At 46.6% G+C, this 23897-nt stretch overlaps 2 protein-coding genes across 4 annotated transcripts in view; one reads left to right on the plus strand and one right to left on the minus strand.

Annotated features, from left to right (window-relative positions):
* Positions 1 to 1083: 1083 nt before the first annotated feature.
* On the minus strand, positions 1084 to 10840 carry mlycd (malonyl-CoA decarboxylase). The gene is made up of 5 exons (XM_026996268.2): positions 10256 to 10840; positions 4672 to 4784; positions 4288 to 4444; positions 3961 to 4113; positions 1084 to 2143 (listed from the first exon to the last, which is right to left on the minus strand). The coding sequence occupies exons 1-5, from the start codon at positions 10808 to 10810 to the stop codon at positions 1598 to 1600; spliced, it is 1524 nt and encodes a 507-aa protein (XP_026852069.2). The 5' UTR covers positions 10811 to 10840; the 3' UTR covers positions 1084 to 1597.
* A 265-nt stretch (positions 10841 to 11105) lies between these two features.
* Positions 11106 to 23897, plus strand: part of zgc:173742 (DNA topoisomerase I, mitochondrial) — a 27266-nt gene continuing 14474 nt past the window's right edge. The window contains exons 1-10 of one of the 3 annotated variants that reach the window (XM_035524980.1): positions 11106 to 11198; positions 11517 to 11624; positions 13482 to 13554; positions 15021 to 15073; positions 16017 to 16139; positions 17848 to 17932; positions 18632 to 18759; positions 18851 to 18966; positions 19948 to 20069; positions 22500 to 22622. In XM_035524980.1, the coding sequence (XP_035380873.1) occupies positions 11536 to 11624; positions 13482 to 13554; positions 15021 to 15073; positions 16017 to 16139; positions 17848 to 17932; positions 18632 to 18759; positions 18851 to 18966; positions 19948 to 20069; positions 22500 to 22622 (912 nt within the window). In that variant the 5' untranslated portion in view covers positions 11106 to 11198; positions 11517 to 11535. Of the gene's footprint in view, positions 11247 to 11281; positions 11625 to 13481; positions 13555 to 15020; positions 15074 to 16016; positions 16140 to 17847; positions 17933 to 18631; positions 18760 to 18850; positions 18967 to 19947; positions 20070 to 22499; positions 22623 to 23897 lie in introns of those variants that run through there. The other 2 variants (XM_035524982.1, XM_035524981.1) reach the window with 2 other exon arrangements.

The raw sequence follows: 23897 nt of genomic DNA on the forward strand, positions 1-23897 counted from the left end.
GAGCCGGTGAGGTAGGCGGGCAGCGTTAAGGACCTTACCTAAGGAACCACACTGTAGACACTATGCATTACGTGTGAATGCGTGTGTGTATGTGTATACATGTAACAGAACTGATCTACACTCTTGAACTTAAGAACCCCATGGAATGAAGGCTATGACGTAAACATCTGTGGTTTCATATATAAACTGGCTCCAACTACTAATTCAGAAACTGTTTGCTTGCACAGTCCATGAAGGACCTGTCCTAATAAATAAATAAATAAATAAATCTAAATATATTTCCCCCCCCCTTCATATACATAAAAGTCTGTGGCAGTTGCCATAGTAACTATGCATTTACCTCAAATCCTTTGAGGTGTAGAAGCACATTGTGGCTTCTCTGGATCCTCCAGTGCTAAGCCATCACTCCTCCCTCTTCATCTCTTCTTCTGTCAGACAGTTCTCAAGCGCACCCTTTACACACTTACCTTTCTTCTGTCCTGCTCCCTGCTAAAGTGAATATCAGAAATTTATCCATTTATTTCTATTTATTTCCTGCTTCATTCGTTTCTAGGACACTGTGTAGCTTGAGGGAGACGAGGAAAAAGGAGGGAAAAGTCTTCCTCTTTTGAGAGTAAAAATGCAATTTCACAGTCAGCTTGCATTGATGTTTTACACGGTGGTGGTGTGAAAACAGATAGGGCTAGGGTCTCTTATCAGACTCCAGGGACTGCAGACGGCAAGGAAACCGTGCAGAGTGCTAAATCTTTCCCAACCTGAGCCAACCCTGACCCAGACGCCACTGCTCACTCTGCTGGCTTACTTAAGATATTCTGCTATCTATCTGTCTTCCAAAACCAATATTTATGAAATGAAGGAGAAAGCACTTGTACTGAGTGTTAGGTGGGAGTCAGAGTATCTGACGCGTTATATAGATCATCGCTGATCATATACAAATTCACATAAAGAGGTATAGGGAAGCTTTCATATTTCGTTTTGACAATGAATTGTTTACTCATGCGATACATGCAACTTGCTACACGAAGAGGAAAAGATGAGACGTGATCACACACACACACACAAGGATTTCAAGGACAGGAGCAGAACACTAATGGAGAAATCAAGACTTTATTCCAGTAACCTCCACTCTCATTCTACCACACACACACAGACACACACACAGACAAGCTGAAGCGGAGACATGACAGGCTGATAGATTATTCTTCCTTCATTACCTGGAGTCCAAACCACAAAATAAGTCTGAATCAACGCGAAAGTACTGGCTAACAGTGAGCAGTCACACCACTGAACAGTTTCCTTTCAGAGAGAGAGCCAGATTTGGCACAGCATGATAAATGGAAAACCTCGACGTAGCAGAGACCAGAAAAGCTCTTTATAGTTTCACTGCGTTGAACACTAAACCTCATCCCTGCAGACACTGACTAGAGAAGCCCTAGAATTCATGTCCGTGCTTAGAGCTCACATTCTCACTCTTACAGACAGTGATGTGAGAAAAGGGACCCGATTCTCTCAACATTTTTAAGCTTGATGCCATGTCCATGAGAAGAAAAGATTTAAAACCCTTTAGATCACCAGCCTTTTTATAGTGCATTTGAGTTCAGAGTTTACTGTTCTTCTGGAACTGTGAGATCAGACCCAGGACTTGCTCTGAGGCAGTGATGACTTTATTTTGCAGGTAGGAGGTGCTGTTGGTGCGGGTCTCCTGTAGGAAGTAGCGGTAGTTGACCATGATGCCACAGGAGGTGGCCATGCCCCTAGGGCTGCTGTCCGCAAGCCAGTTGATCCGCCACAAGGTGGCGCCGTTCTGCAAGTGGAAGTTGGCCACGGGATCAAGGGCGTAGCCACGGCGTTTCTCGCCGTACAGGTACCAGGCGCACAGACGCAGGAGGGCAGGCTGCAGCACGCGCGTCAGGTGGTCCGAATGCAGCCAATCAGCAGAGGCCAGAAGAGTTCGGAGGGTTTCCAGGGCGCTTGACCCAGGGGCCGCGCCCGTGACCCCCTCCAGTTCCCCCCACTCCTGCTCAGACAGCAGCCCGACGCCACGGCCCTCCTTCCTGTGCTGGCTGAGGAAGCCCTGCAGCCAGGCCACGAATCCAGGGACAGGAGACAGGCTGGAGAACTGAGCCATGTGGGGAAACTCGCTCTGTGAACAGAGATTCAGCAGGTTAAGGCAGGTTGCTGTTTATGACTGATATACTGCAGCTAAAGCACTGGAGCATCTCTGAACAGGCTGGGCTGGTTCAGACAGGCTCCTGGTACCCTCCCCCTTCTCCCCCACACACTCCCACTCTGTTACTCTCTCCCTCACTCACCGACCCCCCTCACTATCATACAGCTTTCACTCAACCATTTGAAAACTCCTGCCAACCACTCAAAATCCCTTATGGTTCCCTTTTCTCCACTTTACTTAGACTAAGACATGGATAAGCCCCCCCCCCCACCCCACACACACACACACACACACACACACACACACACACAGTCAGAGGGCAGAGAGTTTCAAGCCGTTTCTTTCAACAGCTTCTCTCCCTCCTTTACCAGCGGCTGTTAAATCACACACACAGAGGGGGAGACGTGGGTCACTTTCTATACATCAACTCAATTTACCAGAAATCATTGGTCAGTAGGGGTGGGTGGAGTGGGTGGGGGTTGGAACAGAAGCCTCCCCTGCATAACACGCAGAAAGCTAACTGGAGCCTCTCCTCTCCTCTCCTCCCCTCCCCTCTGTGAACAATTTGCATGAGATAATACCCATCAGAACTTGCTTTGTGCGCCTCACTGTACACACGCACGGTCTCTCTCCCTTTCTGCCATTCCTGCAGGCCTCTGCTAAGAGCCCTCAGCAGGTCTTCACCTCCATTACATAAACAGCCTCCCTGCACTTTATTTCATCAACATTTTCCATGAAGCAAAAAGTCATTTGACTCCATGAAGCTTCTTAGTGCTTCATGTTTTTTTTTAAGCTCCTCTTCACGTTTGCCTTCCTCCGACACGCCTCTCTCTCCACAACCTTCCTCCGTATGAACCACCACAGCTGAGGTTTCATGCGTTCTCCATGCCTCTCACCCTTCTCGCCCCTGTGGCGATGCGAAGCATGCGAGTGCCAGGTCTGCCTCTGGGTGGCGCGATGGAGCAGCACTGTCAGAGGTCTAGAGACCACTCACCAGACGGTATCCATGCAACTTCAAACTTTTGCCTATTACTGGATAAAGATTTTAAATTCCAGAGACGAGTCAGTTATGCCATCTCCACGGAGCACAGCCAATCAGAGAGAGAGAGCGACACAGAAGACACAAACACCCTTTGACAGAGAGGCATCATGTCTAAAGGGAATTACATGAAATGGGAACCAAAGGGGTTTCATGTCCTGTATGTCTCAGCAGAGCACAAAAGCACTTCAGAGTCTCAGCAGTCTAGTAGTTATATAAGGTGAGACCGTTTCACTGGAAAGAAGCTCATGTTCCCACAATCCTCTGCTTCACCAATGTGAGATGAATCAATCAAGGACAAGCATTTTCTGATAGATGGACCATCAGGACAGTGGCCATTAACTCTCAGGCCAAAGAGAGCTTTTAAATCAAACACCCAAGAAACACGGCAAATCAGACACAGCAGCCGTGGTCAGGTCAGCTACACAACACGAACATCTACTCAGCGTCTCCGTGTAATGTGTTCTTCTTGCATTACAGAGTATAGCGTATATGGAGTATACAGAGTATAGCAGAGTATATATGATCTGTGTGTGTGAATCGTTTCATCTGTGTCCTAAAACACTGATATGATCTGTGTGAATCACTCTCTCTCTTCTATAATGTTCTGTTTAACTCCATTCTACCCAAATAATTCTCTAATTCTGATCCATGTAAGAGAAACATGGGCAACATATGAAATGAGAACTATAAAAGTAGTTTCTTAGAAAGCCAGCTGACCTGTGACCTGTGCCAGCCTGGTCACACTAACCTGCAGTTCTCGCACCACCTTCTTGATGAGATGGTGGCCGAGCTCCACCCCTTGCAGGCCGGGCTGGGTGGAGGAAATGGAGTAGAATATGGCCGCTTTGATCTTCTGCATGTCCTCCACTGTGTCCAGAGTTGCAAATTCTCGCACGATACTCTGAGAAAAGAGCCGGCAGAATAATGGACAATGGACAAGTAAGACCACAATACTGTGGGAAAGCTAGCCAGCTATGACCTGGCAGTGAGCAGAGTTCTGTCAGACTCAACGCTAGCGTCTAATTGTTCACCCCTGAGGGAACAGAGCAGAAATAAAGTGCTCACGATGTCTCACCTGGATGTTGTCTGAGATGTCCTGTGTGAGCGCTACATGCAACACCACCAGAGGCTCCCCGGACATGGAGGCATGGGTGAATGCGTAACAGCGACGGTACGGCCCAACTCTGCGCTTTATGTCTGTCCAGTTACGCACCGGGTGGACTGCCTCGTACCTGCAGAAGCACACGGGGATGTGGGGTCCTTCACACTTCCCAACGTGTCTGTGTGCCAACCTGGTGTTGGCCGTCCGCGATGTCAGAAACCCTGTTACCAATTGAGGCCCAGTGGGACACCTCAGACCTATATGTATTATATGTGTCTGTGGGCAGGTGTGTGTGTGTGTGTGTGTGTGTGTGTGTGTGTGTGTGTGTGTGTGTGTATGTATGTATATCTGGCTTACTGGCTGATCTTCTGAAGGAGTTCACAGGGGGACTGCCAGGTGATTCTCTCCAACTGAAGAAGCCCAACGGAGAACCACTCAGACAGGAGGCTCTTCAGAGTGCTGTTAAGGTCCTAACACACACATGCACATGCCCACACACACACACACACACACACACAGACACACACACACACAGACACACACACACACAGACACACACACACACACACACACACACACACACACACACAAATAAACTAATACGGCTGTACAGACATCAGCACACATGCACCCACAGAAGAGCTGTTTAGACCCACCCCAATAGTCACGTGCAATATCACAATGTCAAAGTCTCTCTCACACACCCACCCACACCCCCACCCCCCCCCACACACCCACCCCCACACACCCCCACACAAACACCCCCACACACACCCCCTCACCCCCACACCCACACACCCACCCACACCCCCACACACCTCTCAAGTCATGCAGTGTGGTGTAAACTCATCCCCATGTCTGTCCACAGGCAGCAGGTGTTGTGGTTTCTTCTCAGACAATTGCCTACTATTTTCCTAATTATTTATAGCGCCTTTCTCAAACTCAAGTTTGCTTTACAAAATTAGCTTTTTTCCTTCTTTTTCTTTAAACTAATGAGGGTATCAAAAGTAAAAGAAACAGAGATACTGGTGCACAAACAGAAACATGTTCTCCCAGCTGTGGTACTGCAGACTAGACCAGGATGGGTGTAGACCCGTGATGGAGGGAGCTGGGTGTAGACTCGTGGGGGACGGAGCTGGGTGTAGACCCGTGGGGGACGGAGCTGGGTGGTGGTGGGTGCAGAATTTTCAACTGACAATTGTGATAAAATCTTTGAGTGCCCTGTGTGATGAATCAGTTTGAGTGATAGCACACAGTGCTTCCTCAGTGATACCCAGTCACCTGGAGCACGGTGACCACTGCATGAAGACACACAGAATAAAGAGGAACTACATAAAGGTTCAACATAATACCAGCCCAATTCCTACTTGTATCACTTTTCCAGAAAACATAAACATTTGACCAAACATGTGAGAGTAACACACTAAAGTTCTGCGCAAACAGTTTCTTAACGTCTGTCATTAATTGGGGCAAAGGTCACCCGTCGCTCTGCAAGTTCAAGTTACCCACAACTCCCTGCAACATGACACCCAGGACCAAGTTGAGAGGTGTTGTTGACGTTATGCAAACGTCTCATCACCTCCCAAATACCACCAGTTACTTTAACATCACTTCTACTGACACGTGTGTGAAAATCTTTAACTTGCACTAGAGCATCTTGTGTGTTGGATCATTGTGGAGTGTTAGTAGTTACCCTCATATGTGGACTGTCAGACTTGTCTTTCGTCTCATATGTGAGCAGTGGTACCACGGGCCTTCCCAGCAACTCTGGGACGCCCCATGACAGCCCACAAATAGTTTAGCATGTCAGAATTTTGGTATTTTCGGTGCGCATATGCAAAAATAGCAGAGACACAGAGATTATGACAGAGTTTAAAAAAAGATATATGCTGGCCAGAAATAGCGCAGGCGCGTCAGCAAGTCGCTGCGTAGTTATGCTAGACCATCATTCCCCGGTAGCCGACCTCATATTGTACCGCATACAAAACGCGTCTGCAGCCACGAGCGACCGGCGAGGTGCTGATCCTCCTCCCCGATAACCTATGAAGTCACGCACGGCCGTGCACGGTCAGCAGGCGGCAATCATCAGTCGGACAAAAACACTAATTTATGCCAATACGATTGCCTAATCTGACATGGCCATCGTCGTGAAACAGATTAAATGGGACGTGCATCACTGATATGCACCTTTTATTATTTGATTGTTTCCTCCGCGCGCGCTGTGGGGGGGGGGTGGGGGTGGGGGGTAGCTGAAGCGGAGCGCGTGGGGCAGAAGCGCGCGAGGATGGCCGCCTATCTCGCGCCGCTGCATGCAGTCTGCCTCACTCTGCTTTGCTGTCTATCCCAGGTCTAGGCTAAGTGCTTTCCCTGGCCCAGTGCCCCTGCTAGCCGCGTTTCCACTTTACTTAAAAAAAAAAATCACCAACCCCATTTTGGACAGAGAAATTATTTCTAAGCTCTTGCTGGATGTTTTTCCACTTTAGACGTCAGGGCGACTGACAGCACTTAAAATTCTGCAGCGACCACAGTTTCGGATTTGCCTACACGGCTGAATTTTGTCCAGGTCCAGAGGTGCATCATGGAACCGCACACAGATATATGGCATGCTCCTCCAGGCCAAAACTTTCAAAAGTGCAGTGCTCTCAGAATTTCTGTACATGTGTTTTTATATTTATTTATATTATTTATATTATATTATTTATATTATATATATATATATAATTACACACACACACACACACACACACACACACACACACACACACACACACACACACAGGCGCACCTATGGGGTAAAGACAGAAATAAGTCATGGGCACATGTTTAATACACGCCAAACGGCGCTGCGAGCCCAAATAAAGGCACGTGCTGATTAACCCACCGGCTGTGTTTTCAAAGTACTTCTGCAGGTCCGTATTTAACCGCACAGCTGCTACTCCAGCCCTGGCAGGAGACAGACCCAAATCTCTCCACACAAAGCAGGGTACATCTGTACTTCAATAACCTTGAAGCTGATCAGAAATCCCTTTAAAATACAGAGTGTGTGCCAGCCTCACATGTGGTGAAGTGGACCCGGGCAGAGTAGAGATGAGTAATGGGAACTGATGAAGGATTTTAAAAGCTCACTCTTCCTTTTGCACATTACAGGCAATATTGTGAGCATTTAAGAAGAATACTGTTTAGATCTCGCCATGCTGTGCTGTAAGTCTCTGCTGCAGACTGCCTGTAGTTTAGAAACACATGTTAAGAGTACTTAAGCTGGTAGTCATTCGTGTTCACTCTGACATTTTCTTTTTAGCATACAGATGGCAACTAGAGATGTTTCAGTCCCATTTTCCATCTGTGCCCATGCTGAGGAGCGAACAACAACTCTGCATGCAGAGCTTTCAATCATTTAGTGAAAACTCAAGTGTGCCCACGACGTTACTGCCCTGCCTCCCCGTCAGCCTCGCATGGGAGCGAGCCGCATCCGAGTCTGCAGCGTTGTTGGTAATACTGATACCCACATTACCCACACACCTCTTATGTTTCAGTGCACTGGATTAACTAGGCACCTCGCTGCTCCTTGCGAAAGGCGCTGGAGAGCAGTCCAGGCTGCAGAAGGTCAGCCAAGTGTGTACAAATTCAGCAGAAACCGAGACTACAGGACACAAGCGTTGTGTGCGCGGCCTGCGGGCCAAACTATGGAAGTACGGACTCAGAACTGCACAGGTCCACCATTTCCATGTTAAAAGATGGGTAAAAAAAAAATAAAATCACTACACTGCAACACGCTCGTACAAAAGAACACAAATAAAGCATTATTAGAAATGAGAGGCAAGACGTCATCAAAGAGCCATTTAGCTCCAAGTTCAAAGGTCTTGCTAAAAAATCCTGACAGCACGATTTAGCGGAAGTGTCCAACACACTCCAGACCAGCCACACTCCTTCGTGCCTGCTCTTCTAAGGTGATGTTTGTTTTTTCTTAGCTTGCATTTGCATTTCAGATTGAATTCTGCTCAATTCACCTGATGAGGGGAAACAAGCAAGAAATATTTTCTCTTTTGGTGAATGAAAAATTTACCAAAGCTGTGGGATGGAGTGCTAAAGTCAGAACACAAAGCTCTGATTCCCTCTCAGCTCAGACTCATCTGCTGCACAACGCAACTCCTAAAAGATCCTCCACTCTGCCTTTACTGGAACACTAACAGAAGCTAAGAAGTGTAATTCAGTAATGGAGATTACAGTTCAAAATACGTAAATTACTTTACAGGATTGTGTGTGTCTTGGTGTTAAACTATAACTCAAACAATAAAAAAATAAAGGTTTATTTTTTCAGTGAAAGATAACTGACACTATTAATTACACTTATATAGGACCGTTCTTAAAACTCAAGGACACTAATAATACTTTAATAAAGCCCAGACCTCACCGGTCCTGCTTGTAATGCAACCTAGGCCTAGTTCTTAGTCCCCACAATAGTTCAAACTTAGGCTATAGACCTAATCTGAAGTAAGACTCATTAAATTCTTCTGCTTTCTCTATATAGGGGTCATTTCATGCCAACTCACCCAGGCCTGTCAGGTCATGTCATGGATTTTCTTGAAAAAAAAACAAAAACAAAAACTTATTTTCTTGTGAAGACTTGCAAGCTCCTGTAGCTCCACCTGGGGCCAGTTTTACTCACAGGAGTAACACTGTTCAAAGGAAACTGGAATAATAACTCTTGTCTTAGGAAAATATACAGTACAAATATCTTAAACTGATTTTTTCAGCTTTGAAGCTATATTTAGCAAGATTTGTAGCATTAATTAACTTCTGTGATAGATGTGATATTAATATAGTTATATGACACAGGCACAAAAATTGTTTGCAAGAAAGTGAAAACTAGCAGAGATGTTCATTTAAAAAAGGAAATAGTCCATTTATTAATTAGATTATTGTAAATAATTCAGCAACAGATATTTACATGAATATACATTGCAAATTATCCTCAGGGTTTCCTAGAGGTTCAGTACAAATTTCAATCCAATCCAGTGAAAAACAGGCAGCAGGTGAGTCTCAGAATACACACACAGAACTGAAAAAGAAGCTAACTTTAGGCCAAACTTCAAAGATTCACTAATAAAAAAGAATTTGATAGAGTACCATAATTTTGCAATGTCTAGTGAATTTAACTGAAGTTTAATAGAATATTTTAAGAGAAAATCCATGACATAACCTGGGAGATCTGGGTGTTCTGGCAGGGCATTTCACTTAAGCTTGGCTAACTGAACTTATAATACTGAGTGGTATCAGAAAGAGACATAGGATGACATTTTGGGTGTTAGAACTGTCATAATAACAGCAACTTGTATCTTCAATAAATATTGACAATATAAAACACCTGTATCTGGTCATCTAGAAAGAGGCTAATGGACAAAGAATATCTGAAAGTGAAATATGAAATAAAAGTACCAATTTTAAAAAATGCTGATTTTCAAGCTATGGTCACATTACGCTGTGACTGAAACTGTCTGTATGATTAACCTGTCCAGATATGACAGGCTCACAGCACACAGCGCTCACCTGGAACATAATAAGGGAAGGAACTATATAAAACTACATAAAAGCTCAACATAATACCGGCCCAATTCCTACTTGTATCACTTTTCCAGAAAACAAACATTTGACCAAACATGTGAGAGTAACACACTAAAGTTCTGCGCAAACACAGTTTCTTAACGTCTGTCATTAATTGGGGCAAAGGTCACCCGTCGCTCTGCAAGTTCAAGTTACCCACAACTCCCTGCAACATGACACCCAGGACCAAGTTGAGAGGTGTTGTTGACGTTATGCAAACGTCTCATCACCTCCCAAATACCACGTTACTTTAACATCACTTCTACTGACACGTGTGAAAATCTTTAACCTGCACTAGAGCATCTTGTGTGTTGGATCATTATGGAGTGTTAGTAGTTACCCTCATATGTGGACTGTCAGTCACTTTAGAAGACGTGCTGTGCAGAACATCTGCACGCAGGTCCACCAAGAACTCCAGCCCACCCTCCAGCCGGCTGATGTGAGACAGGAGCTGCGTGTATCGTGGCATTAAGCTGTAACGCAGCCTGTCCTCCACGTGAAGGATGGTCGTCATGTCCCGCTGCTGTGTGTCCACCAGCTTCAGCGCCAGGTCCACAGCTCCTCTGTGATCCACTCCGAAGTCCTTCGCCAAGAGCTCAAGGAACAGCAGCTTCTGCGCCTTCTCAAGATGTCTGTAGAAGTCCATAAACTCCAGGCTGCTGGACTCTGCGGGTGGCGGGGCCTTGTCTCTCGTCTCGTACGCAGGCAGAGGCACCACGGTCCTCTGCAAAACCTCCTCCATCTTCCTGTCGGGATTCCGCCCTGCTGCAGACGAGCATGCACGAACGCTTCGGTAGGTCCACGCGTTCACTGTCTGCACGGGCTTACAGACCCAGCAACGTCGCCACGTCCTCGCCCAGGCGCGCACACACAACACCGAGTGACTGCAATGCATGGCGTACGCGGAACCGAAGCTCGCTACCAAAATAAACCTTTGACCTCGTGCACCGGAGAATCAGTTCCGCTTTCTTAAAGGAGACGTTCTACCACTAATGTGAAGCTGCGCGCTTTTCCTCCAGCAGTTTTTAATTAATAACATTCATGGACATAAATAAAAACATTCAACACGACCGAGCTATTTTCTTCCGATGACGTGTAAACCAAAGCACCTTGCAATTTTAATTCATAAGAAACACATTTTCTTAGAGCGCGCGCGCTGCATTAGCGAGCGCGCGCTTCATTAAGGAACACGCGCTTCGTTAGGGAGCGCGCGCTAGTTAACATTTCGGCCAGTTACGCGAGCCGTTTCAGTCCCGTGGTTCCCTGTAGCGCGGCGGGCAAACGTTAGTCGACACCGACGTGTTTAAATTTGAGATGTTTCGTGAGGAATTGTGTGTTTTCAGTCATGTTCAGTGATCCCCTTCAGTATTCATATTTTCCCCACCTGGTTTAAATTGTTTAAACGTAAAGATGTGTGGTGATGTGTTGGCGTATAGCTGCATTTTAGCTCGCTGGCTCCTGTTAGCTAATAGCGAGTGATGTCCTTTAGCCCTTGAGTCTAACGTGTTATGTCTGATTTCTGATGTAGATGCTGTTTGTTGTCAGACTGTTTGTATTGAGTGACTGTGTGTGTGTGTGTGCGCGCTGTATCTGTATTTAAGCGGGCATCTGCTGTGAGTGATGGCTGACCAGGCCAAACGAGGAAGGCTGAAGGTGACCCCTGTAGGAGCAGTTGCGGGTGATGGCCCTCACAGCAGACACACACTCCTGTGAGTACCACGCCTGACCAGCCCACTAACTGGAAACCTCTCCACTACCCATTAAGCACTATCAGTAAATCCCTATACAAGCCTTTGATTTGCTCATTGCTCAGTTTGAGTGCTCGTGACCGTGCACACAACACAGTAATAGTCCATTTCAAAGGAGCTGGTCAGACGCACAGAGTACAGAACTGACATTTGGCATATGAGCTGTGTGTGCATTTGGTGTTCAGATGGTAAGAAGAACAAGTTGATGCTAGTGGTATGTGCAGTGTATATACAGTTTACAGGTGAATAGGATCTGGTTGGTGTGTGTATGTATATGTGTTTATACACACACACACACACACACACACTACATTTACAGTATTTAGCAGCTTTTATCCATAGTGAATTACAAAAGTGCTTTGTCATTTCCTCATAGATGCATCCTAGTATAGTAGGTTAGAGTCCAAGATACGAAATGAACTAGAATACTGTAGAAATACAGGAATCGGTGCTGATGACTAGAAGTGTGAAACACATATAACCTCTATAAGGGACAATAATCAGTGCAATAAAAAATGCCCTACAGTAATTACTAGAGTCAGTCAACATGGGAGCAGGGTCAGTGGTCATTTAAATATTCCACAAATAGATGGGTCTTCAGTCTGTATTTGAAGACGGCAAGGGACTCTGCTGTCTGGACAGCAAGCGGGAGGTTATTCTACCATCTAGGAGCCAGGACAGAGAATAGTCTCCATGCTTGTCTTCCATAAGACTTGAAGCATGGTATTTCAAGCTGAGCCGTACTTGAGGTTTGAAGTACTCGAGGTACGGATTGGGCTTTGACCATTGACCTCATGTATGGAGGAGCTGGTCCATTTTTGGCTTTGTAGGCAAGCATCAAGGTTTTAAATCTGATGCGTGCAGCTACTGGAAGCCAATAAACGGAGCGCAGCAGCGGAGTAACGTGTGTGAACTTCGAAAGATTGAAGACCAGTCGTGCTGCTGCATTGTGGACAAGTTGAAGAGGTCTGATGGCTCTTGGAGGAAGACCAGCAAGTAATGAGTTGCAGTAGTCAAGCTTTGAGATCACAAAAGACTGCACCAGCACCTGGGTAGCTTCCTGCGAGAGAAAGGGCTGAATCGTGCGTGCGTGTGTGTAGTTTACATTTGAACAGGATGGATGGATGGTTGGATGGATGTATCTGTTTCTAATCCTAACTGTATAGGATCTACCATCCCCCTGTGCTTCTCTATTACAATACTTGGTGTCATGCACCAAGAGAGAACAAAACCAGCCTGGATAAGATCAGACCTGGTACCATGCCTTTCAGCATTTGTAATTCAACTAAAGGTATACAGTAGTTAACAGCATCACAAACAACAGCTGTGCGTTATTATAAATAACAATGTTTCTTCAGCTGGAAATGCCTTCTGTATTGGATGAAAGATGGTGACAAATTGAGCTCCTGAGTAAATGATTTTCACCCACACTCGTTAATCTAACCAAGTGTGAAGTGAGTGGGAGGGAGCTTGCATTCATTATCCTGAGCTTTCTGTTCCATCTCTTTTATGAATAAATTAATTTACCATGATATCTGATGCATTATATAGGCAGACAAATGCAGACAGAGCCATCCATCTCCAGCTCTTGTAATTAATCAGACAAAGGGAGAGGAATAGACACCTGTAAGCGTTTCTGACGGCAGACTCTTGTTACGAGGTCTGCTGGCATGCTGTCACGCCTCACATACTGCAGTGAAGGCAGAAGGGTTCTAAGACAGGAAATGCAGCTCCTTCTCCACTCTCATTGGTATACTAACAATTATTTCTCCTCTTCAGCTCAGCTTTAATTCTCTAATTCTCTCTCTCATGTTGAAGTGGGAAGCCCAAGAAGACAGCAAAGGCCAGAAGTGCCTCAGAACATTCTCAGAAGGGGTCGAAGCAGCAGGAGGTAATTTTTTTTTTTGCTGCCGACAGACGTTTCCCTCTGAGACAGTGGCTGCAAGTTCAGCTTAGAGGTCTAGTTAGTTATAATATGAATGCACATTGTCAAATTTGATCTTTCAGCAGTGTATTTTAGTCTTGGTCTTAGAGGTGCTGTTTACGCAACCTTTCTCCACACCTTTGGTCTATACTAACACCTGATCCAAACAGTCAGGATGACTCAGTACCTGGTTTAGGTGGAGGTGTGCTGAGAGCCTGGTCAGAGGTTTGGGTTGCTGCACCCTGACGTAGTACATGGCACAGAAGCTACATTTGCTCAGTACTGATTCTATGGCCTTGTTTGTCAGAAGCACATTCTGAGCTGTCAGTATAGGTGTTGCAGATTTGCCATTTACACTAGAGTACTGTTATCTAGTCTTCTCCTGCCAGCTATGTCTTTTTGCTGTTTGAACATGATACGGTTGGGCAGTGTCTTGCCAGCCTGGCCTCATATGATCCAAATGGTGGTCCTGTCCAGTACCAGCCTGCGTGCTCCAGCTCTGGGTTTTACTTTAATGGGCAGGATGTCAGATATTGCTGGCTCTGTTCTGCCAACCCATAATCAAGCGTAATGTGTCCGTGTGGAAAGAATTTGAATTTCCTTCATTCTGTCTCTGTCCCCAAGCGTGCGCACACGTACACAGTAACACTCATTCACGCACACACACTTCACTGTGCTGTCGGCCTTGAGCCAGCCACTCCTCCAAGTGAAGTCAACATTGCTTATGTCTGTTTTAAGTTTAAAGCAGCATACCCCAAACTCTGTCGATGCAGTGGTGACCATGGATTAATCCTTAAACATGAGGACATGACCTACAAAGGGTTGCTTTAGTGCACTTCAGTTAACTGTCAAAGCCAGGGAGATTGAGGCCCCGTGAAGCAAGTATTAACCTGCTTGTCAACAAATCTGAACTTGCCAGTGTCATAATGGTTGTGTGGTAAATGGTGTTGGAAAAGACAGAAGAATGATATGGTGCAGAGGCGTCCCAAATCAGTGACACATTTCACATTCATCTAGTCATAATACATAAAGCAAAAATACAAACTTACAAAAATACAAACATGCAGCCCGGAACACGCCCACTTCTGTCAGCCCGGTTTCAATACGTTTGAAGAATGACGAAAACAACTGGTTTGTCTTTTCTCTCCTTTTTCATTTCAGTACTAACACAATTCTGCATGGGCTGCACTGAAAGGGCTGAAGATACCAGAGAACCTGCTGTCTGTTTCATAGCATAAACAGACACTGTTCTCTTTAAGAATAAATACAGCTGTTTGAAAGAAATCTGTTTTGACATTTACAAGAACATGTCTTGTAAGTTTGTACCCATAAAGACATGACTGTTTGCCCCTTTTATTTCTGTGTGTTTGCTGTTTTGGTTAACCACATTACTTATTAAGAATGTAGTTTGTGTGTGTGTTGTTGCAATTCAGGTTAAGAGTCCTAAAGAAGAAAGCACAGACATGGAAATGGCTGATGACGTGAGGTACTGAATGGCGTCCTCTTCTGTCTTGGTCATGTTTGTACTCCAGATCACTGAGATCCTGTCACCTTCGCTGTGACCTGGTCTTCATCTAGCATTATTCCACTACCCTGCAACTCCTCACAGAGTAGACTTACAACAAACTCAGCAATGCTGACACACCTTTTTTCCCTTTGAAGTTGAGAGAAATTAATTGTGATGATTTAATGTCCAGAACTGTGAGCAGTGTCTGCGTCGATACTGACTGTCTTTAGGAAAATTAATTTCTTAACCTGGATGAAAAAAAAAAAAAAAAAGTCAGAAGAGGTGCAATAATCCTCCTTTTCTAAAGATATTAGCAGTGTTGGCAGTGAGGAGGGGTGCCAACCACACGCCTGTATCTGTCTCTGTATGCCTTTAGCTCTCTTTCTTTTTTTCTTGTCATCTCTCATTTTAAGTCTAGACTACTAGATATTCTGGATTTGTCTTAGTCTACTAAAACAGTGATTGGTCCCTCTTTAATCACCAAGTGGTCCAATCAGAGGGACCTTTTTGTAAATCAGACTGCTGCTGATTGTCAGGGGGAGGCTGATTTTCAGGGAAGAGGTCAAATGTTAAAATGAGGAACTCCAAGTATTTCTTTATTAGGCTCTGTGCAAGGAGATCTGGAGTTGAATGGAACAGGTTGCTGTTATGGTAACTAATTAATTAGGTTCAGTCACCTCTGTTTTTATATAAAGTGTGCTGCATTGCAATTGAAGCTTGTTTTTCTCCAGCTATTCTGGTGACTAATTGTTGTAATTATATAATTACGGGTAGTGATTAAGCAATATTGTGTAATTGGTGTAATTATGTCCTTGCTACTGGACAATGAATGTCTTGTACTTTGTAAGAATGTGAAGGACCCTTAATAAATGTTTGTACTTAATCCTTCTCCTTGGGCTCTCTCTGCCTTTTGATTTACCAGGTTTCAATTAAGGCTGAAAGAGGAGGCAGATGATGAGGACTTTGTGACGGGGAAGGCGGCGATAGACAGGAAGAGGAAGAGAGAGCCTACAGACGGTCTTTCCTCCTCCACAATACTTTCTTTGTAAGTGATGAACTCTTCAAATGGCTGTTGTAAGTGCCATCGGCAAAACGCAGCAGCTATATTTATGTGCATCTAACGTTCTGTGTCCTCTTATTATGTAGACAACACAGCACTATTGTAACTTACTCTGGACAAGAGCATCTGCTAATTACTGTAAATGTTTCTACACTACAGATCATCCTGTGTGTGTGTGTGTGTTTTTCTTTTGCATAAACAAACATGAAGGAATGGATCTATTTTCCAAGTGCCTCGTTTTCATTGTGTGACACAGGTTAGGAGAGGGTTTACACAGCTAATTAAAGCTGGTCGGGTGGTTTGAAGTTTCTGGGTTGTTACCTGTTATTGTTGGGTATGTGTGGACACAGGTGCGTTCATCTAAACTGCAGCAGAGCGGGGATGAGCCGGTGTGGAGATTATGGGCTCAACTGCAACCGATCATTAACGTCTTGTGGCAGAGAAGTGTTTTTGAACTCTAGCTAATGGTTTCACCCTGCAGGCCTAATAAATATGATTACTGAAAAGCTAAGGCTGTAAACACGGTCTATTCTGGGAGTGTATTAGCGTAGTAAGCTAGGCTACAGACCAAGCAGTCGGAGGAATGACGCTAGTGTTGTGTGTGTGTGTGTGAGAGTGTTAAGACTAGCTGAGGAAAAACTTTAGTACGTATACGTGTCATTAATTAATATTACAGGAGTATGACAGCTAGGTTAGCTTAGCTAGTCATAGTGCTTCCGTGAACATTAGCGCTAAACGGTAGTCATGGCAACTTAGACTCGTGGTTTTAACAACTAGCACTAAATACATCTCATTCACTAGCTAGATAAATAACACGGGCACTCGCGGAGAAAACGGCGAAGTGTACATGTAAAATGTACATAGTCGTTTAGTATGTTTTAGTCGGGTACTCACTACTGCCGCTGAAACATCTCGCTAACTAGGGTATGCACAGACGACCGTTAAAACGAACCGTCGTCCGGTAACCTAGCAACGGATTCATGGCGCGAACCTAGGTTGGCAACGGGCAGTTTTAACGGGTATGGAGCAAAGCGCATTATCGTCAGGTAACGCTACAGAAAGGGGCTGATTAAAAGATGAAAAAACAGCCCACTATGGGTGAACATTTAATGTGTACAATGTGTATAATTAGTGTACTGTAGTGAAAGTATACAGTTTCCAGTGCATTGGAAGACTTTAATAGGAAACTGGTGTATATGGCCAGCAGGTCACGTTGGCCTCAGATTTAGACCCCTACTAACTACAGAATGGCTTACACACTAGCTATGTAGCGCACCATTTCTGGGAAATAGGGTCATTTTGAATATAGGTCTCAAACTTTAATCCTATTTAAATAATACATTTTCAAACTAGCAGCTGGTGGGAAAGAAATTATTTTTGCAAGAAAATATTCAAATGTCAGGAGCATCACTCCAGTTTTTGGGCGAACTGCTTCAGCTTGCATTTGAACGGGAATCGATAAGGAGCCGCTTGAGTTGTTTGCCTTTTCATGTAAAGATATTTTAAAAAAACCCTGATGGTGTGGAGGAATGTTTTTGAAAATGGAGGCAAACATTTATTTCTAAAAGATATCCCGACAAGTGTGGACAGGACATAATCTTTTAAAAATTGTGTGTATAGTTGAAACTGAACATGGAAGTATTCAAGGGGTCTGCAGGTTTTTGTGAGAATTATTCTTCATAATGGTCCACAGGCATAAGAAGAAGAAGGTGACACCAGAATGGGATGGAGAGACTGGTGTGGGGAAGAAAAAGAGAAAGACAGACAGAAAAGAGAAGGTGAGATGTGTCTGCTGAGCAGGGTAGCATTGGGTTGGCCATAGAGACAGGAGCATAAAAAACTGATGATAACGGACTTTAAAAAATCTGTTAAATCTGTTAAAATTCTTTGTATGTTCACTGTAGGAAACCATGTATAATTTCATTTGTCATTCAGGCTAATGAAGATCTGGATTTGTGCAAAGGTTTTGTCTAAATGTGCTTGTCAAATTACATCTCTGCTCAATAGTCTGCAGACCATTCTTTGAGATCTTGATTTGAACAATTACACATTCACTGGAGCTGGAGCACAATGTGTAGTCCACTTAACAAAACACAAAATAAATGGTCCCTAATCTTCACTTTAGTAGTAATTCATGCCAACTTTTTTGGTTCAATTGAGTGAAAAGGCTTTCATCAGAGTCACAGAAATCTTTGATTACGTGTTGTGAAGAAAGGTCATGGACTGGATGGTACTTAAAGATACTCATTTTCATAATGCTCATTTTTCATACAGCTCTGACTGCAGTGGGAATAGTTATCCTTGAGGTAGAGGTGCATTTGCAGATATCTGGGCCTAAAGCATGTCTGCTTCACAGTAGAGGAAACGCCTGCGCAACGTTTGCACCTGCCCTGAGAAGAGACCAGCAGGCCATAGAAGCAATTAAGCTTTGGCATTGTCTGTCTGAATTAGCACAGGTGGTGTCTTTTGTCTTTCAGAACGTAGTGAAAGAAGAGGGGACGCACCATCCTATCCCCACAAAGAAATGGACAAGAGAGCAGGTGGAGGCGTCCAAGGCCCTCAAGATCAAGAAGCAGGAGGAGGAGGAGCAGCAGCGTTGGCGCTGGTAACCATGGCAACCTGTCTGCACATGTCCTCGTGTGGGAGGAGCTTTTATTTCTTGTCTGTGAAGCCCAAACCTGTCCTCTGTCCTCCAGGTGGGAGGAGGATAAGTATGAAGATGGCATCAAGTGGAAGTTTCTGGAACACAAAGGGCCGTATTTTCCTCCCAAGTATCAGCCCCTCCCCCATGATGTGAAGCTCTACTACGATGGTACGTGAGTTTCACTGCCTCTGTATGATGGCAGAGCTGACAGAACTGGGTTTGAAGCTCTGAAATTGATCGGGAGGGAGGTGGAACAGGACATTTGGAGAAGAATGTGTTGTGAATGCTGTCAAGATGTACTACGATTACAAGCAGGCGTCACTGAGCTGCTCCATGTTTCTCTCTCCTTCTCTCCATCCGGCCAGGCACCATGCCCAGTTCTGGGTCAGCGTGACTTTGGAGAGATCCAGGGGGTGTCTTTTAATCTTTTTCCTGCCCGACTCTGGCTAGTTCTGCCTGTGTGTGGACTGAGCCTTCTTTCAAGAACTGGGGCCGCATCAGAGGACATGACCCATCTGTCTTGTTTGTGAAATCCACCCTCAGAAAACATTTGGACTTTTGAGTTTTTAGATGGAGCTCCGATTGTAGTTGTCAGCAGTGTGGTTGAGTGGAGCTGACCGGCTCTCCCTGGCCTGTGTGGTGTGCAGTTCGTCTGCCAGGCCTCAAGAACTCCGCTTACCACCTGAATCGTCGTGAGCATGAATCCTGCGTGGACTCTGACATCACCGATTGGCTTCTTGACCAACGAGAGAGAGGCTGGCATGTAGTCGCCTCCCACTACCGTGTCCCTGCTGTGGGAATAGTGCAGATTGTTTAGTCAAAAGCAAACCAAAAAAAGAATAAACAAACAGACAGAACAGGTTTTCAAGTCGTTTATTTTAGTGCATTTGAACTGAAGTTGATTTGTGTGTAAGTGAATGGGGAATCGCTCTTATCCAGCTCCTTCAAATAAGATCAGATTTCTGTGTGTTTGCTATGTCTCTGAAGTTCTTGTTTCCTCCAGAGTTTTCACAGCATCTAGAGTCAGACTGAACCATGCTGCTAGAGAATAGATCTGGATTACTGGACCACTTTGTCAACCCTGGTGGTGTGTGTGTGTGTGTGTGTGTGTGTGTGTGTGTGTGTGTGTGTGTGTGTGTGTGTGTGTAGGGAAACCTGTGAAGCTTGGTCTTGCTGCTGAGGAGGTGGCCCTGTTTTTTGCACAGATGCTGGACCACGAGTACACCACTAAAGAGGTTTTCCGAAACAATTTCTTCCGGGACTGGAGGAAGGTTAGTGGAGATGCCACACCTCACTGGTGCGGAATGTATAGTAACACCCTCTGGTGGCCTCAACCCCAGGCAGTAAACACACACACACACACACTCTCTCACACACACACACACACACACACACACACACACACACACACACACACACACACACACACTCACTCACACACTCCTGTATCAGAGTGTGTGTTTGTCATTTATACCAGCCTGTGTTATGCTTTACTCTCATACTTGTAGTATAAACACTTCAACACTTCATCTGTTGTTTTAGTTCCTTGAGGGTTTGGTCATTCTTCATTAAGAACTGGCCTTCCTGGTGAGCAGCTGTCCACCCCCACAGCCCAGTCTGCTGAGGAATGGCCAGGGGAAGGCTGTGTTCCACAAATGAAAACATTTTCTCTTAAAAGCTCTGACATTTGGACTAAAACAGGAGGTGAATCTCTCCAGGGTCCTATTGTGCTTTTGGTAAAATAAGTCCTGCGACGTCTAAAGCAACAAACTGAATAGCAGTGAGGAGAAGGTCTACAATAGCGCTGTGGGGGTGAAGCCAAGTCCTGGATCACCTTTCATGCTTTCACACTTCCTATTCATCTCATTGTCTGCGTGCCGTCAGTGGAAGAGGTGCGGGGCGATTATTAAACTTTTTGGGTCTGAAATGTCTCCCCCTCTTTCTTCGCTGAGTAATTTTTATCAGTTTAAATAGATTCTTTTGGACTTGACGGCAGTGCTGGTGCTTTGTCCTGTCAGACGTGAGGCTGTCTGCGCACTGGTGACTGATGTATAATTCATGGGTGCGGGTGGGGCTTCCAGGAACGGCCTGTGCTCTCCACACCCCAGCAGGGCCTACAGCCCATCATGCAGAATTAATTTCGTGCTGCTTAGTGCTCAATGCTCTTGAAAATACGATTTGTGTAAAGGCATTGATATGCTAATCCAGACAACTCGCTCCCCACATACGAACAAATCCAATTTAACTGTTTTATTATAACACGGAAGCCTCGCCTCGCCTCACTGAGCACAGTCTCCGCCCACCGCCCAGCTGTCACTCTCGGAGCAGGAGGATGAGGTGCAGAGTGATGTGGCGTGAGATGGGTGCAGGCCTCGCGGTGTGTGTGTGACATACAGCTCTGTTCCTCGTTCATATCTCCCCTTGCTGATTGTTGATCCTCACTGCCATACCCCCCTACTCGTGTGAAATATTGCTGCTATTGTCCTTTTTTTTGGTTCTAACTTTTCGTTTAGTTTCTCGTTAAAGGTAAGTCCGTGTCATGGGACTGATGCGAGTGCTAATGAATTCCATGCATTTCCGCGCATGACTGCGTTTCTGCAGCACTGAGCATGTGAGGTGGGTGTCAGGCAGACAGTAATGAGGAGGTGGGAGGTTAAACGGATGATCCCGTGAGAGAAGGGAGCAGCGTGTGTGTGGAGGGCTCCAGTGCTAATGGAAATTAGCTCCCATTATAAAGGCCCGCTTCTTATAATGAAATGTAGCAAGGACATGTGGCTGTACAAGCCCTGTTTGTGTGTTGGTGGGGGGCAGGGGGGGTCTGATCTGTAACAGCAGCATCTACTGCTCTGTGTGCTTGAGTCAAAGGTGGAGTGGCTGGAGTCAGATGTGATTGCAGGTAAAGAATTAGATTTATTCAGAAACATTTCATGCTGGAATGATGTTGGGGTAGTTGATTCATGGTGTGTGTGTGTGTGTGTGTGTGTTTGAGAGAGAAATGGCAAAAAGCCAGAGAGTTTGTAGTCTTTCTCTGTCTGCTTCCCGCTGGTATCTACCCGGCTGGCCCAGAGCGGCTGCCTCGTTGAGGACGCATGCCCACATGAGGGCCCTTCAGAGTGGGCAGCTGCCGGAGGTGAATGGGGGTCGCGCCTTTGAAAGAGTCGAGCTGAAATTGCTTGTATGAGGGCCTGTGACGCCAACCCCAGGAGGGGAGATTACAGTGATCTGCTTTTAGGGTGACATTTAACACAAGAGGGGGGGAAATGGAAACTTTAGAATACGTATTAAAACAATCAGGAGAGAAACTAGCGTGGCAGCCGCTGGGGTCGTGGCCCTCCCTGCTGCACAGACCTCTCTCTGGGCTTCTCGCAATGTCCTATGCTCTGGGGGCAGAGCGATCATTACAGGTGAAACAGGTCATCTCTCTGCTGCTCCCTGGTGGTGGAAATTAGGCCCACAGCTCCAGGTGCTGTTATGGCCCCCATTAGCCCCTGGTGTTATGAAGCAGAGGTCGCAGCCACATCCTTCAGCAGTATCAATTTGGGGATTTTTCTGCAGACACTGATGCACATGCAGGGCAGGGTTCACTGGGTAATTTTGCCTTGCTAGAAGAGGCTAGCAACTTGGGTGTTATGATGTGCATGTTAAAGGTGATGTTGGGTCAGAAGCAGTAATGGATGGAGCGTGTGCGTGTGCACTTGCAGGAGATGACAGAGGAGGAGCGGGTGCTGATCACTGACCTGAATAAATGTGACTTTGGAGAGATCCACGCCATGCACAGAGAGAGAGTGGAGACCCGGAAGAACATGAGCAAAGACGAGAAACAGGTGAACACAGCTGAACCATGTAAAAGGAAACGGGTGTGTGTGTGTGCGTGGGCCTGGGTCGGTGTGTGTGTGTGCGTGGGCCTGGGTCGGTGTGTGTGTGTGTGAGGGTGTGTGTGTGCGTGGGCCTGGGTCGGTGTGTGTGTGTGCGTGGGCCTGGGTCGGTGTGTGTGTGTGCGTGGGCCTGGGTCGGTGTGTGTGTGTGTGAGGGTGTGTGTGTGCGTGGGCCTGGGTCGGTGTGTGTGTGCGTGGGCCTGGGTCGGTGTGTGTGTGCGTGGGCCTGGGTCGGTGTGTGTGTGCGTGGGCCTGGGTCGGTGTGTGTGTGCGTGGGCCTGGGTCGGTGTGTGTGTGTGTGCGTGGGCCTGGGTCGGTGTGTGTGTGTGCGTGGGCCTGGGTCGGTGTGTGTGTGTGTGTGTGTGTGTGTGTGCGTGGGCCTGGGTCGGTGTGTGTGTGCGTGGGCCTGGGTCGGTGTGTGTGTGTGTGCGTGGGCCTGGGTCGGTGTGTGTGTGTGCGTGGGCCTGGGTCGGTGTGTGTGTGTGCGTGGGCCTGGGTCGGTGTGTGTGTGTGTGCGTGGGCCTGGGTCGGTGTGTGTGTGTGTGTGCGTGCGTGGGCCTGGGTCGGTGTGTGTGTGTGTGCGTGGGCCTGGGTCGGTGTGTGTGTGTGTGTGCGTGGGCCTGGGTCGGTGTGTGCGTGGGCCTGGGTCGGTGTGTGTGTGTGTGGGCCTGGGTCGGTGTGTGTGTGTGGGCCTGGGTCGGTGTGTGTGTGTGTGGGCCTGGGTCGGTGTGTGTGTGTGTGGGCCTGGGTCGGTGTGTGTGTGTGCGTGGGCCTGGGTCGGTGTGTGTGTGTGTGGGCCTGGTCGGTGTGTGTGTGTGTGCGTGGGCCTGGGTCGGTGTGTGTGTGTGTGCGTGGGCCTGGGTCGGTGTGTGTGTGTGTGTGTGTGGGCCTGGGTCGGTGTGTGTGTGTGTGCGTGGGCCTGGGTCGGTGTGTGTGTGTGTGCGTGGGCCTGGGTCGGTGTGTGTGTGTGTGCGTGGGCCTGGGTCGGTGTGTGTGCGTGGGCTGGGTCGGTGTGTGTGTGTGTGTGCGTGGGCCTGGGTCGGTGTGTGTGTGTGTGTGCGTGGGCCTGGGTCGGTGTGTGTGTGTGTGTGCGTGGGCCCTGGGTCGGTGTGTGTGTGTGTGCGTGGGCCTGGGTCGGTGTGTGTGTGTGTGTGCGTGGGCCTGGGTCGGTGTGTGTGTGTGTGTGCGTGGGCCTGGGTCGGTGTGTGTGTGTGTGGGCCTGGG

The sequence above is a fragment of the Electrophorus electricus genome, chromosome 4, assembly GCF_013358815.1.
Source record: "Electrophorus electricus isolate fEleEle1 chromosome 4, fEleEle1.pri, whole genome shotgun sequence".
Taxonomy (NCBI): domain Eukaryota; kingdom Metazoa; phylum Chordata; class Actinopteri; order Gymnotiformes; family Gymnotidae; genus Electrophorus; species Electrophorus electricus.